Below are 16534 nucleotides of genomic sequence, written 5' to 3' on the forward strand. Positions count from 1 at the left end.
CAGCTCTGTGATGGCTTTTTTTTTTCCCCTTTGTGCTTAGTCAGGTTTCACTTGCTCACAGGGGGCCATGTGCACCCAGCTCTTCTGACTGGAGTTACTAGTACGGAATGGCTGCTGCCAACACCTCAGCTCAGGCGGGCCATGTCAGTCCTCCTGCATCTTAAGTGTGATTTCTACTGATCAGAATGACCTCTACTGAGCAAAGAGATGTATGCCTTCAATTTATTCTAGTGCTGTGCTGAGTGTCCAGCTCTTTGTAAAGTGTAGATTTAAATCTCATGAGCTCTGCAATTATGTCAGAAATTTCTGGTTGCCCTCAAATACATACAGTCCTGGAAGATATAATACAGCTTTCAAAGGCACAGTCTCAAGCTACACCCTTCCTGGAAGAATATAACTCATAGAGTGTGTGTGCATTTTTTAACAACCTGGATCTATAATAACATGACCAAAGAGATTAAATCAGATATTTAACTTCCAAATGAACCCGATGACTGTTTTCAATGACAATAGACCTATGCAAACATCATCTGTGCAGCCAGCCTTCTGCTGCCTGTGATCCGTACCTGAGCGTTGAGCCTGAAAAGTCTATCTTCCTCATCCTCTCCTGACTCCCATCACCAACTTCAACTCTCTTTCTCCTCCATCGTCTCTGCCCCTCCGCGGACAGCAAGCACAGGCCCTGGGAAGTTTGGAACTCTAGCGCTAGTAACTTCAAAATAAAGCAGCAGTTCCTACGCCAACACGTTCACGATGTATTCACAACACACGACTCACTCCCTCTGTGACTCAGAATATCACCTTCTTTCCACCCGCTGTCACCTCTGTCCTTTGGGGCAGTCTCACTCTAAACCAGCCCATCCCTCTGGACCACCTTGCTGAAGTCCCATCGTCCACCGTGCTATTGGAACCCTGACTCTATTTTAAGCAGCCATCTCTCCTCAGTGTGACTCCTTGGACATATGAGTATGAGAAAATGAAACCTGAGTATCTGCTAATTAGACGCACCAGGCAGGAAGACTGTTGTCTTGGAAACCAATCCAAAGCCACGTGCGGAAGACCACCTCCTTCTCTCAAAGCACGCTCTTCCTGTGGCTCCTTGACCCACATTCTCCGGGTTTCTTCCCTCCACCCCACCCCACTTGGCTCCGCGGGCCTTTCCTCCCCTTCCTGAGATCCTCAGAGACATGGCCTGTGCCCCTTCTATTCTCACACTGACACTTCTCACTTCTAGCCCTTACCTGTTTCCATGGATTCAGCTCCTCCTCTGTGCTCAGGGCCTGCAAATCTCCATTTCCTGACTGAACCCCTCTCTAACCACGTTCTTACCTGACAGTACCTTTTGGATGGCACATGTACCTCAGACTTAATCTGACTTAAAAAGAAGCTATGAATCCCTACCAGACTCAGCCAAATGAACAGCAAACACACACAACGGCCACTTCCTCCTGGTGAAAAGGCGGTATGCTGTTCGTGGCTGTTCACCTCCAACTCTAGGATTCTCTCATATCAAAGACCCAAGCCTGGGAATCCTACCTTTTTGCTGTTTCTCAAATGTATCATTTTCTGTCCTCTCCTACTGCCATCGCACTGATCTCCACCACAATAACCTGTTTCGCAGTTTCTCCTAGTGCTGAAGTTACAGAGATGAGGAAGACAGACAAGATACATCTTTAATTGAACCTACATTCAAGTGGGGGAAAACATACAGTAAAAAATAATCACATAAATAAAGATAATTTAAGAGAACTGCAAGAATGAAACTACAATAGGGTAATGGGAAGAGAAGGACAGTGTGAGGGGGGCTGTGTTAGTTGGGGATGATCTGCAAAGGCCTCTCTGCAGATCTGACAGTTACCATCTCAGGCCACTTTCTTACTGGCTTACTGTGCTCTACTTTCCTTCCTTCAGTTCTTGGCACCTGAAAGCGATTGACAAGCTCCATCCTGACTCAGCAGCTTTGAACTCCTTGTTAACTTCTGGACAAGTTAACTTCTGGACAAGTAACTTCTGAACATTCCTTCCTTTGTGTAACTACTGGTTAATCCTTCAGGTCTCAGCTTAAAAACGACATTCTCAAGGAAACCTACAAATGCCCAGAACCGTACAGCCCCTTCCTGCCTTCCTACCTCAGCTTTGCTCCTAGAACCCTTGTCTCAGGTCACTCATCACAGTTGTAACGATGTTTATCCGTGGGTAGTTCTTATAAGGTGACTGCTGGATAGCATCATTTAAATGTCCCCCCTTCAGCCAATGACTCTGTTCCACAATCCCTAAGGGCTATTTTCCAAAAACTTTGGTTAGGAGGATTCAAAAATGAGTATGTTCTTGAGGATTTCAAGGTGAAAGATCTATATTGATATTTTAGCAAACTATGTGTTGATAGCAAACAACAAATAATTCATCTTATTATTGACCTGGCCCCACTGTATCAACATTATCCATTTACATATCTTTCTCCTTTTAGGCTAATATATCTTGTGAGCTAAGACAAGGGCCAGATCTTATTTGCCTTTGTATTTCTAGGACCCAACACAGTGCTCGTTATACTATGGGCTCTCAGATAATGTTCAACTGATTGAACCATGTGAAGTGACTTGCCATCATTGGCCATTTATTATTACAGAAATAATTATAATAACTAACATGCCAAGAATATTCTTAGTAGTGTCCATAAAACTACTGAGTATTCTTAGTAGTAACACTTCTAATCCCCACAATGGTTGAGGAAACTATTCCCATTTCAAAGATGAGGAGACTGGGACATGTAAAATAACTTGTCACATAGCTACTGCTATAGACTGAATGTGTCCCTTCAAAGTCCCAGTGTTGAACTAAAACCCCCAAAGTGATGGTATTAGGAGGTTGGAGTTTTGAGGGGTGATTAGGTCATGAGGGTGGAGCCCTCATGAATGAGATCAGGACCCTTATAAAAAGGACCTCAGAGGGCTTCCCTGGTGGCGCAGTGGTTGAGAGTCCGCCTGCCGATGCAGGGGACACAGGTTCGTGCCCCAGTCCGGGAAGATCCCACATGCTGCGGAGCGGCTGGGCCCATGAGCCATGGCCGCTGAGCCTGCGCGTCCGGAGCCTGTGCTCTGCAACGGGAGAGGCCACAACAGTGAGAGGCCCGCGTACCGAGGAAAAAAAAAAAAAGGACCTCAGAGAGCTCCCTTGCCCCTTCCACCATGAAAGAACACAGCTAGTAGATCACCAGCTATGAACTAGGAAGCAGGCCGTCACCAGACACTGAATCTGCCAGTACCTTGATCTTGAACTTCCCAGCCTCCAGAACTGTGAGAAATAAGTTTCTGTTGTCTATAAACCAGCCCATCTATGGTATTCTGTTATAGCAGCCTGAACAGACTAAGGCAGCTACCAAGTTGCAAAGCTAGGATCGAAAGACAGCTAATCTGGCTAAAGAGCCATAAACTCAACTACTATTGTATCAATATATCACCTGGTTATTAGGCTGCTTCTATTGAAGCTACCACCGTAAGTTAACAACTGTGAACACACTAAGTAGAAATAACTCTCTGTATCTTAATATTGCAGCCTCTTCAACTTTTATCTGAGAGTTAAGAGTGAAGTCAGTACATAAAATACATGCTGTAATGTCCTATATGTTTGTTGGTTCTGATCTGAAAATCTAGCAATCAGCTTCCTAAAAGACAATGTAGAAAAGGAGTTATGAGCACTGTAATTACCGCATAAAAACAAAATAATTGCTCTGCAGAAGCAAAACTAGATCAGGGAAACATTTTATCCTCAGAAATACAATGAAAGTCTCCCCAGCAACATTCTCACATTAACTATAATGAAGTGTTTTTATGAGCTGGGAGACCATTGACTACTTGCCATGTGATAATCTGGGACCAGATTAGCTTGATAAATTACCATTTGAATGTGCAGAGCTGGTTTACTGCAAGGCTTTATCTTTTTCATTCTAAAAAATAAGTTTTAGGGACTTCCCTGGTGGCGCAGTGGTTAAGAATCTGCCTGCCATTGCAGGGGACACGGGTTCCAGCCCTGGTCCGGGAAGATCCCACATGCCGCGGAGCAACTAAGCCCGTGTGCCACCACTACTGAGCCTGCACTCTAGAGCCCACGAGCCACAACTACTGAAGCCCACACACCTAGAGCCCGTGCTCCGCAACAAGAGAAGCCACCGTAATGAGAAGTCCGTGCACCGCAACGAAGAGCAGCCCCCACTTGCCGCAACTAGAGAAAGCCCGCGAGCAGCAACGAAGACCCAACGCAGCCAAAAATAAATAATTTTTTTAAAAATTAAGTTTTATAATGTAGGGAAAGGAATATAAGCATCATAGGTTCTGTAGACTTCTTTCCAGAAGAAAGTTTTTTTTTCCAGAAAAATCTGCATTTATTCTACTTTGCAATGTTATTAGAAAACAGAGAAAGTCTGCTTCTGGTGTCCTGAATATGTGTATACTGGATTTTATCATGATTAATTATCCTGGTTATAAAGATTGGAATCCATTGCCTGTCGCCCAATTTAATTACCGCTGATATTTACAATTTACTCTCCTTTAAAACTGCAGGGTATTTTTTTTGAGAAGAATGAGAGCTAATTAGAAAAGAACAGAGTAGTGAATACAAATACTTCATTTTCCTTCCCATCCCGTCTTTTCAGTGTAATGTCATGTAGATCTTTGTGTGCCCACACAATCATGGCATCCAAATATAAATATAGCAGTTAGATTTATATGTTCTGACAGCTGTAATCACTTCTGTAGTTGGTGTCTTTATGAAGAATAAAAACTTAATATGAGTGCTTTGTGACCACCTAGAGGGGTGGGATAGGGAGGGTGGGAGGAAGACGCAAGAGGGAGGAGATATGGGGATATATGTATACGTATAGATGATTCACTTCGTTATACAGCAGAAACTAACACACCATTCATTGTAAAGCAATTATACACCAATAAAGATGTTAAAAAAAATGTGAAAGCTATTGTTATGTTTTCTGAGAACCAATGTTTTTATTATACTGTACAGTAGATACATGGCAATAGTTAAATTCTTTTTCATTAATTTGGTGATTCTCAGGGGAATATATGATTCTACATAAGTAAAGAGTAATTCAATTGAGTTTTTACATTCTTTTTGAGAGAGATGAAAAAATGGCATATTCTTGCTTTTCAAGTTAACGATGGAGTAAAGGTTAAAAGCTCACACTGTCTTTAAACATCTGCATGACATTTACTCAGTAGGCCCATATCATGTACTGATTCAGGCTCTGAGGATAAAAGTATGTAAGACATAGTCTGTCCTCTCAAAAAGCTACCCCTGGTGGGGTTCACAAACAAGTTGAATGGGGGAAAATATTGCTGTATACCCAGATCTTCCCAGAGTTTTCTAAAGCAATTCTTTCTAGAATCATAGTTTACAAATTAAAATGATATTTTGTCCCTCCTATGATTTTCTCTATTCTTACCCATCCCTACACTTAATAAAAAATATAATTCCCTCAGTGCCAGGATCTTAACTATGTATCAGTGTAAATCAAATATATACTCAAAAATAGTTCAGTGACTAATACTATCCTCTTTTTGACCCCTGATTAAAATCTAATTCTCCCAAGGAGGATTGCTTTTCACATCTAAAAAAAAAAATCACAAAATGTTGGGAATCTCAACGAGTTTGGGGGAAAAGTTTTGGGGTGAGTGCGTCTAGCTTTTAACTGAGCTGTCTAACCTATTCTGCGTGTGGGGGAGAGATGGACCTAGAAGAGGAAAGGAGAGAAGGGACTTTGAATATGCAGGTCCATTTCCAACTGGAGGAGGAGGGCCAACCACAAATACATCTTCTTTCCCCCTCTTTCTGGACTTTCTTTTACTCTTAGAAGAACCATCTGTGGTCTGCTTCCCTATGCATCTGTAGTTTACTCCTTGAAGTCTGAGGCTTGGGTGTCCTTTCTGATGATTCCATGTGACCGTCATAAACATCTCAAACTTAACATGTTCAACCACAGAACTCTTACCTCCCCCAGCCTTCCCCATGAGTAACTATTACCACTACTTGCCCAGTTACTTAGCCTAAGGCTACCCTTGACTCCCACCTTTCCCTTACTCCTCAAAGTCCAGTTCATAAGCAAACCCTATCTATTTCATCTCTATTTGAGATTTTCTCAAAAAAAAAAATCTACCTCTTTCTAAATCCATCTGCTACTCTCCATCTCTGCGACTACCAATCTAGCCAGACCATCCTCTGCTCTGAGCTATAGTTTTCTTGGTAGTATCTCTGCTTCCATTTTTACCTCTTCCTATTAAGATTCTTGCAAACTCCATCCAAAATAAACTTAATCCTTACCAACTTCTATAAAACCCTCCACGATATGGCTCTATGATCACTGCAATTTCTTCTCACTCACTCGCCTCCAAATACACAATGTTAGGAAGTGTTCCTAAGTTTTGCAACTTTGAAAAAATGCTGGCCATGGGATGCATTGTTACCCTCTTCTGGCCACCTAATGCAGGCACTGCGGAAATGCCAGATTGCTCCAAGTTCCAAGAAATGAATCATAGGAGTCTTCTTGCTGTGGGCTATTACATGCCTGATTTATGACACTGCAGAAGCCAGTGCAACAGGAAATATCAGCAAGGAATCTCAGGTCTGTAGTTCACAAGGCGTTGGCTCAAGTACATTCTCTGAGATTTTCTACTTTGGGTCTTACTTGACCAGTTTCCAAGCTCCTTCTTATCTACAAGAGATGCATTGGCAGAGAGCCTGGACAGAACACTAAGCGATTATCATAAATTAGTGATTTATTGTTTCTTCCTCCTGTGTCTGATAATCCCCTATTGTTTTCCTGAATTTAATTTTGTTTTCCTCCTTCCTGGATTTTTGTCAGTATGAGAATGGTGGATGTTTCTGTGGCAAGATTTTCAGGCATTTGAGGGTTCTTTTGTGAGGTTGAGAATAGCAGATCTTAAGGTGCATGGTTTCAGACTCCTATTCCTAAATGCAAGTGTGAGTCCTCGCCCCTTGCCTTTCCAAATCATAGAATCAAGATTGCATTTTGCAAGAGAATTCTACTCTTTTGAATGATCTCATCCAATAGGATAATTCTTGTTTATTCTGGGACTTCAGCATATGTCACCCTGAATTATAATGTACATAATGTCTGTACATAACCCATTCCTTAACTATCACAAAGCCTAAGATGATATAATCACCAACTCTTAAGATATCTGTTTGCTAATCAATTCTTTAAATCTGTTATCATATTTCCAGTGTCTCTATGATCTGAGAGATGGAGAGGTTTTCTATATATCTATGTGTGTATTTGAGCTAATGATTGAAAATTTATTCCTTCCCTGAGATCACGGTGAAATTAATGCCTTTAAAAAAAACTTCTTGAGAAAAACTATGAAGTCATCTCAGACCTTTCTTTCCTTAAAAAAAAAAAAAACAAAAAAAACTCCTGTCTCTGTTCTGTTTTTTTAATTTATTGCTTTCTTTATTTCTGTTTCCTCCACCCAAACCTTCATGCTCTCCCAATTCTGCTTTCATCTCTGTATCCAGATGCCTTTTTGCTCTGCCTCACAGAAACTGTAATTTCCTTAAATGAATCACTGAAGTGCCCCACTATCTGGATAACAACTTACGGAATGAATGAGCTTTCATTTCTGTTTAGCTCGTGGAGAAAAAAATCGATGAGTAAACTGGCAATTTCATTTACAAATTGACTATGGAACTTCAACTATTACTCAGAGCCCTTGAGACATTTATCCGTATATAGAAAAGCATTTAATCTTATAAACAGATTTAAAATTTTCATTTGGATGATATTTTATAAAACACTAGTTGATACAGATCATTTTGAAAAGACAATTATGTGTTAATAAAAGTAAACCTTATTTTGAAAGACAACCATTAAATCTTAGCAAGGCACAGTGAGCATTGTTAAATATCAAGTTCTTCTGATAGTAAGTAACATTTTTAGTGATAAAATATCCTGCCAGCAACTTTTATTTATTTAGACATTTTTAATTGAATAAATTGAGCCAGAGGATGCAATTCATAGTAAGGGGTAAGGAAGCCATGACAGCAGATTTATAATTTACTTGGCATGGCAGGGAGATAGCATCAAATGCACCAGGAAAGTGAATATGATTTTATTACATTAACGTACATCATTGTAATGAAAAGAATAGTGAAGCTTGTTGGAGGTCAGACAGGATTACTTAATTTAGACAGTAGAAATTTCTCTCTTAGAAATTTTTTCATTTAGAAAAAGAAAATAATTTTCTATTGCTATGTTGCTAAATGCATAAAAAGGTATTCCTATGTTTTATTTCAGCACATCTTTAAAGCACACAAAGCATATTTTATAATAAAGTGTTAACTGTCTCATGTAATTTATTGAATATTGTACTGACCGTGGAAAACAGAATGGTTGTCTGGGTACAGAAGGGTTGTGAGTATATCATTGTTTACCCTCCTGATCACGTGGCTGACAGGAGCTGTAGCTGCCACTGCCCAGCATCATGAGAGCAGATACCACACGTCACTGGCCAAGCAAAAGATCAAAATTCAAAACTCGAAGTGTGGTTTCTACTGAATGCCTATCACTTTCACACCATATAAAAGTCAAAAAAATCATTAAGTCGAACCATGGTAAATCAGGGACCAACTGTAAATACTACTGAAAAAGATCTGGCCAAAATGGATAATGATATGTATACATATTAGTGCAAATATGCGTGTGTGCCCATTTAGCGCACTTACCTTTGGTAAGGAAGCTCGTGATCCTGAACTCTGTGTAGTCATAGTCAGCACGGTGGTTATTCCCAAGGCTACCCTGGCTGGAGCAGCATCCATATTGATCCAGAATGAAACCCAGGAGAGAATGACAATCAGGAGACTGGGAATGTACATCTGGATCAGATAGTAGCCCATTTGTCGTTCAAGATGGAATCGCACTTCTATACATGTAAACTTTCCTAATTGGTTGTGAAATAAATGCAGTAATTGGTAAAAATAGGTCTTTGTTATTGCAGCAAATGTCACAATTTTGTTTTCATCATAATTTTGCCCTACACCTTTCTGTATAATTATACAATTATAATGAAATTATATAACTATTATTTCTGTATAATTATAAAGTTATAATGAAATGGGATCCCAAATCATATATGCAAATTGTTTTCTGAAAAATAGTTTTCTCATTTTTCTGTTAGCACCTAGAAGCAATGTAATAGAACAGTGTACTATTTCAGGAAATAATATATAATCTTATTACTTCACATTTGATTAGCACTTCATACTTGCAAAGTACTAAAATGTCTATTATTTCACTTGATTCGTGTCTGCTTTTATACCTTCTTTTAAACACTGTACCTTGAGGTTCTAGCCAGGGTAATTAGGCAAACAAATAAAAGTCATTTAGACTGAAAAGAAAGCAGTAAAACTATCTCTATAAGTTGAAGCCATTACCTTGTATTTAGAAAATCCTAAAGAATTCACTAAAAATCTACTTGAGCTGAAGAGTTCAGCAACGTTACAGGATACACTATCAGTATACAAAAAGCAATTGTGTTTCTGTACACTAGCAATGGAAAATCCAAAAATTAAATTGAGAAAACAATTCCATTTACAAGAACCAAATAAAATAAAATATTTAGAGATAAATTTAACAAAAAAGTATAAAACTTCTACACTAAAAATTACAAAACACAGTTGAACAAAATTAAAGAAGATCAAAATAAATAGAAAGTCATTTTGTAGTCATTAATCAGAAGAGTTAATATGGTTAAGATTGCAATACTTCCCATATTGATCTACAAATTTATTGCAATTTCTATCAAAATCCCAACTGGCTTTTATGCAGAAATTGACAGGCTGATCTTAAAATTAGTATGAAAATGCAAGGGACCTACAATAGCCAAAATAGCCTTGAGGGAAAAAAAGAACAAATTTGGTGAACTCACACTTCCCAATTTCAAGACTTGCTACAAATCTACAATAGTCACAGAATATGGTACTGTCATAAGTAAAGATATACAGATTAATGGAATAGAATTGAAAGTCAAGAACTGATCATTTATGGTCAATTGACTTTAGACAAAGGACTGAGACTATTCAACAGGGAAAGCATGGTCTCCTTAACAAATGGTACAGGGAGAACTTCGCTTTTTGGAACTTTTCTGGAATTTTTTTTCCCAATATGTTCAATCCCCAGTTGGTTGAATCTTTGAATGTGAGCCCATGGATATGGAGGGCTGACTATATAGTGAAAGGCCAGGTCACAATTCTGGAAATGTTGAGCCCAAGAAAAATCATAGTTACTATATGGAAATAATAAGAGCAGCCACAGATGCTAGTGGGAGGCCACGCGCTCACCACTTTGGAGTGATGCATCATCTGTGGGCAGTTTAAGGGAACTTGTAGATTAGGCAATTAGAAGAGATATTACGGAAATAGCCAGTTCCAGTTGTGAGAGAAGTGAACAAATAACATGAAGGTACAAGTCTTGCAGTCCTTGATGTTGATGACTGTATCTGATATTTATTCTCAAAGGTAAAAGGCTACTGTGTCAATGTGAGTAGTAGGTGCTTAGTAACAATATCTTGAAATGCATGACATTGTGGCTAAACTAAAAATTTAGGCAAGTGAAGCCTTAAAAAAAAAAGTGACCTCTTTCATTTTTTAAGCAAACACAATGTTTACAGCTACAGGACAGTTAAAAAGTACATTTTATCACTCACATAGAAATTAAAGGAACTTTTTTGGAAACATCATTACTATGTAACTATAGGCATTTCACAACAAAAGAAATTAGTTAAATATAATTGAACACCAAGCATTTCTTTTTTTCCATACAAACCAATTATATAACAAGATGTGATGAGTCAAAGCTTCCGTAAGTTTCAAAGACATCCATTCTCTGCTCTATGACTATAAAAAAAATTCAGCTATAAATTGTTAAAATAATTAACTTGGCGCTATAATTAAGAAACATCTGAATATCATAAAACCGCAAGTCATAAGTATAATGAAGAACACTCAACTCCTACCTGTGTTGTAATGTTTAGTGCAGTATCGTAAATCTTTCTCTTCTTTCAACAGAAACTGGGGCAAAGTGAGTCCTTCTGCCACTTGCACAGGTGCCTCATCTTGCCATTCAAAAATGAGATCATTCATTGTGTACCCAACTAGGCAAAACATAATAAAAATATTTATAGCGAAAAGGGCATTCAAAGGAGTGAAATTTAAAATAATCACTTGTAGTGTTCCCATAGGATGGGAAGACCAAACAGTGTCACCTTAACTCTATTGATTGAGCTATGCATGGCACAATTCCAGTCTACTGAAGTCTCTTCATACAGAATATTTATCAAATAATGTAAGAGAATGTAGTAGGCTAATAATAAGTATGGCATGGCATGTAGGAACCTTAAAGAATAGGCATATACATTCTTTCCTTGGGATGGGCAGCTACTGCATTAACTCAGCAATTCATTTTGGTTCCACTCCATGAGATCTCTCCTCACCTTTTCTCAAATTATTCAGGACCCTTTCAACAAAAACTGAAATCATCACAGGTTAGGAAATGACCTAAACTATAACATCCATGGAGGGAACGAACCAGAGCTGATACCTTTCTTGGTTTAATCATTAACTATTTCAGTTTATGGCATCTGCTTCTACGTCCCGAGTCCCAAAATGGACAAAAGGATATCTTAGATAGAAATGTCTGCTGTTCAGGGAAAATCAGTATACAAAGAAAATCCACGTTTGTGGAGGGATAAACTCTTGCACATAGCATGAGTGAATTCTGACTAGAATTCACGAATGTATTTTGTAATTAGCCAGCGTCTTTTAGCAAATTAAAATGTCATCTGTCTATAGGAATGGTATCTAAGGAAAGCAGAATTTGATCTTTTTCTTCCCTCTGAGTGAGAAGCTGTTGAAAGGTGCACTTGAAGGCCGTTGCAGAGAAGGAGTCAAAGGGAACTTCACCTGTGGGGAAGATTGCAGGTGGTCAGAGTTCACAGCTGCCCCGGAGGTAGGAAGAGAGGAAGCAGCACAGTCTGGCCTCTGAACTAAGGCAAGGGGCCAGGTAAAGGAAGCAGAAGCTCTAGGTGCATGAAGCAAGCGGCAAACAAGGGAAAGTGTCCCAAACAAATTCTCTGGTAGCTAATGTTGTCGACAAGGGGCTGTGTGCATGATTAGAAACAGCTGGCGCGGGGAAGATTAGGCTGAGCAGGGCGAGGTGTCTGGAAGGGAACTGATCACCCTTCTTCCTCCCGCAATACCTGGAAGCCATCTCCGAAAGAGCTGAATCTGATCCAGCTGTGGTTATAGTGACTAGAGCCAGATGCCCAGCCCACCCTCCTGACCCGTGGGCACACCTCACGACATCCACTCCACTGGCTATGGGAAAGGTGGCTTTAGCAGCAGCAGCATCCGTATGATGGCTCATTACGGAGCAAGCGCTATTTGGTAGAGGTTGTAAAGTCCTCCAGACTGAAGGGGACACGCCTGAATTCTGGTTCCAGGACAGATAAGAAGACCTGCAAGACTGTCCTCTAGACCATTGGACTTAGCACAGCAAGGACTTATGTTTGACTTGCTTATACTGGAATACATTTCATTGAACCCTGCAATTAATGATTTGGTGGCTAATAACAGAAGGCTTTCACTTTTATTTGTAAGTCTTTTGATATATCCATTGTCTATACCATCTTACCTAAAGAGAAAATAGATGCACATTTCTCAAGGATCAAAAGGAAAATAGGCACTGATTCTTATTTACTTCCAGGTAAGACAAGTACCCTATTCTTCCATATGTGCAATCCCTGAAGACAAAAATATGTGAGATATTTCCCAATTTAGACAGATAAATGGAGAAATGAACTGAAACCCTGTTTTGTTTTTATGTTCTAAGTTTTTCTTAGGGTTTTCTATGAAAACAAAGTAGCTCTCTGAAATTCCCTCAAAGACAAGGCTTAGTTAGTCTCTGATGCAATTTATAGACAGCATACTCAGCTTGCTCTTGTGTCAAATAATCATGCACACTAAGTGATTTAGGCATGGGCATATCCTAATCAAGCTATGCTATTTCCTTAAGGTCCATAAAATATTTAAGTTTGAAACCAGAAGGAAAATAGTGAAATGACAATTTTAGGCGGTAATGCTTTTATTCTAAGTAACTAAGTGGATGTTCAAGGAAATTAACTAAATGGTAATTTTGCCTCAATAAGCCTTCAAACATAACTTTTAAAAAAAATCAGTACTTTTCTACACAGTTCACAGTGTTTTAGCATCCTTATGCTTTTGGTTGGCAGAACTTTATACAATTCTGAGAATTGCCAAGGTGAAGAGACCGGCTAATGAGATTCAGGCTGTGAGCTGAATGGCCTTGTACCATAATGAGTTCCACAACAAGGAATACTTCATTGAGGGAACAAAAGCATTAACCCTACCTTCAGCCAACAGTCTCATAGGGTAGCTGCAGGGAAACGTGTAAACAAATGACTCAATGCAAGCAAACACTTGTTTCTTCAACAAGTATTTGTTCGGCACAGACCATATGTAAGGCATCCTACTGGGTTTCATGGGATGTGAGGTGCTATTACCAGGTAGAAGATAAGTGGCAAGGGGGAGGTTCAAACTGCTATGTGCTTTCAGAAGAGGGATCTATAATAGCCATTTAAGCCTCATTTGAGTTGCACCTTGAAGAAAGGCAAGACCAGCATATAAAGAACGTGAGAGACAGTGAGGCACTCAGGCAAAGGAAACAGTATAATTGGTTGAAAGAAACCACAAACTCCCAAGGTTTATAATAGGAATAGCAATAACTTTATTTATCTAGAGCCAGTTTGCATGAAGAAGCATATGGAATAAAAAGATGAATTAATGTAAGATTATGTAAAATTTACACTCCAGGTTGCAAAGTTTGATTTTTTAAAATTCCCTGTGGGCAATGATAAACAATTGAAATCTTTTGAGCAGGGGAGTGACATGACAAAAATTGTGCTTTAGAAACATTACTCTAGTAGAACCTTCTCATGGGATTCACAAAATCCAAACTGCTTTCATATTCATAAGACATTATCTGCCTTTTTTCTTGTGTTGACGTTGGTCCAGATGGTGAAAACACAGTAAGTAAAACTTCTAGTGCTTTAGAATAAAAGTGGTGGCTGCAAACTGTGCTAGTCGTTATTGTATTCTTTACTGCCGTATCTTGCAGTATAAACAATGCCATTTTATTTAAGAATGTCCTCAATCCTTGATGAAACAATAACAATTACAATCTTAGTAAATTCTGACCCTTATATAAATGTCCTTTTAATATTCTGTGTATGGGAATGGGAAGTACGGATAAAGCACTTCAGCTGCACGTTGTAACACGATGGTTCTTTTAAGGGAAAGCACTGGTGTGATTGATTTGCAAGTAAACCAGCTGGTTTTGCTCGAAACACCATTTTTACTTGAAAAAAAAATGACTGGCAAACTGCGGTTATTACAATTAGGTATATGGCCAATCATTTTCTTGAAAATAAAAGAAGTGAGTGAACCTATCGTGTTGAGGGAAACAACTGACAGTATTTGTTGTCAATGGTAGGTTTTGAGCTTTCTACTTAACATTAAATTTTGGAAAAATTATTTTCCCAATACTTAAAGATTTTTTTGATGAGCTCAGCGGTGATATTAACAGATGTGACTTTTCAATATTGTATAATGTCATGTGTCAATGTTTGGAATATCTGAATAACTCATTAAGCTAATGTTTTCCAAATGATCAAAGCATGATGTTAAAAATCATGCATAGGCAAAAGATCCATTTAACGTTCAAGACACAAACAGATTTTAATTTACAAGAGCATGAAGAGTTCATTGAAAAATATACAGCAAAGTGATTTAGTTATATATTCATATTTTTTTCAGATTATTTTGCTGTACTTTACTATACACCTGAAACTACCACCATGTTGTAAATCAATTATACTTCAACAACAAAAAAAGAAGAGTTCATTGCTATGGTTTCCAATTTCACATTGCAACCAAGATTTAAGAAATTACCACCTTCAGAAACTAAGGGTTTTTCCCCCATATTACAGAATTTCCTTCTTTTTAAAGGCTGAATAGTACCCCACTGTATGTATATATTACATTTTTTGTTCATTCGTCTGTCAATGGACATATAGCTTATTCCCACATCTTGGCTACTGTGAACAGTGCTACAATGACCACAGTAGTGCTAGTATTTCTTCAAGATCCTCATTTCAATTCTTGTGATAAATACCCAGAAGTAGGATTACTGGATCACACGGTAGTCCTATTTTTAGTTTTTGCGGCACCATGGATGAAGCTCAAGGATATTGTGCCGAGTGAAATAAGCCAGCCACAGAAAGACACATACGGCATGACTTCACCTGTACGAGGCATCTTAAATTATCAGATTCATAGAATTAAAGAATGGAATGGTGACTGTCAGGGGCTGAGGGATGGGGAAATGAGAATACTCAACAAGCATAAAGTTTTAGTCAAACAAGATGAATAAGTTCTAGAGATCAGCTGTATCGCCTCATACCTACACTCAACAATAATGTATTGTACGCCTAAAAATCTGTTAAGAAGGTAGATCTCATGCTAAGTGTTTTGAACACAATAAAATAAATTAAATTTTAACAGGTTTATCTGCATTCTTGAGAAGGTAAAGAAAAAATTTTCATTCTTCCTCAATGGTTCTTCAGGAATATAAGGTAGAGGTAATACTTCAGTAGATCATTTTGTCAAAATTGGAAATTAATTAAATATATAGTTAAGGGAAAATAAGAAGTTAAAGAACTTTTCAAAGTTTCAAGTCTAAGTCACTGACAAGTAGCTATGCCACAGTCTTTGCTTACGTCATGTCAGTAGAGTAGCCTTCTCTGACCATCTTATAAAATACTTTTCTTCCAATGAGTCTACATTACCCTTTCCTGTTTATTTTTTTCCTTTGAACTACTCTTTGCCTGCCATGGTATACAGTCATCAAGTTTTTATTTTGTTTATTTTTTATCTAGCCTCCTGGAATTTAAACTTTATAAAAACAGAGATTATTCTATTTTAGTCACTGACATATTTTTCCAGTACCTAAAATAGTATGTAACGTGTACGAGGAGGTTGACTGTTTGAATTAGAAATAGATAAAGGGAAAGGAGGAAGATGGGCTTGTGTGTTTGTATCTGATGGGTTTACTTGCGGGTACACTGAATTTAAGATGCTAGCAGGAGACGCAGGTGTTGCTAACAAGTTTGAACGTTGATTTATATGTTGAAAATTGTTGAAATCACGGACCTATACATTGAAAGTGAGATCAGGATTGTAGTTATAAGTTTGAGAGTCACCTACCTAAGGATGATATTAAAATTATAGACTATCTGAGATTATCAAGGGAGATAATATATAAAGGAAAAAAAAAAGCTATAGGAAGGATCAGAGAATTTTCACCTTGGGAAGAGAAAGGTGAAGACAGAAAAGTAACAAACAGGAAGTTCAAGAAGGCACATTTCAGCTAAATAAG

General features: G+C 38.4%; 1 protein-coding gene across 2 annotated transcripts in view; it reads right to left on the reverse strand.

Annotated features, from left to right (window-relative positions):
* The window catches only part of GLRA3 (glycine receptor alpha 3), a 155572-nt gene that overhangs the window by 23184 nt on the left and 115854 nt on the right, over positions 1 to 16534 (reverse strand). For both annotated transcript variants that reach the window (XM_029203388.1, XM_029203389.1), the window contains exons 6-7: positions 11037 to 11174; positions 8749 to 8963 (exon numbers count right to left, since the gene is read on the reverse strand). In XM_029203388.1, coding sequence (XP_029059221.1) covers positions 8749 to 8963; positions 11037 to 11174 — 353 coding nt within the window. The remainder of the gene's footprint in view (positions 1 to 8748; positions 8964 to 11036; positions 11175 to 16534) is intronic.

This window comes from Monodon monoceros, unplaced genomic scaffold (assembly GCF_005190385.1).
Source record: "Monodon monoceros isolate NGI ecotype Baffin Bay Population unplaced genomic scaffold, NGI_Narwhal_1 Super_Scaffold_5, whole genome shotgun sequence".
NCBI lineage: Eukaryota > Metazoa > Chordata > Mammalia > Artiodactyla > Monodontidae > Monodon > Monodon monoceros.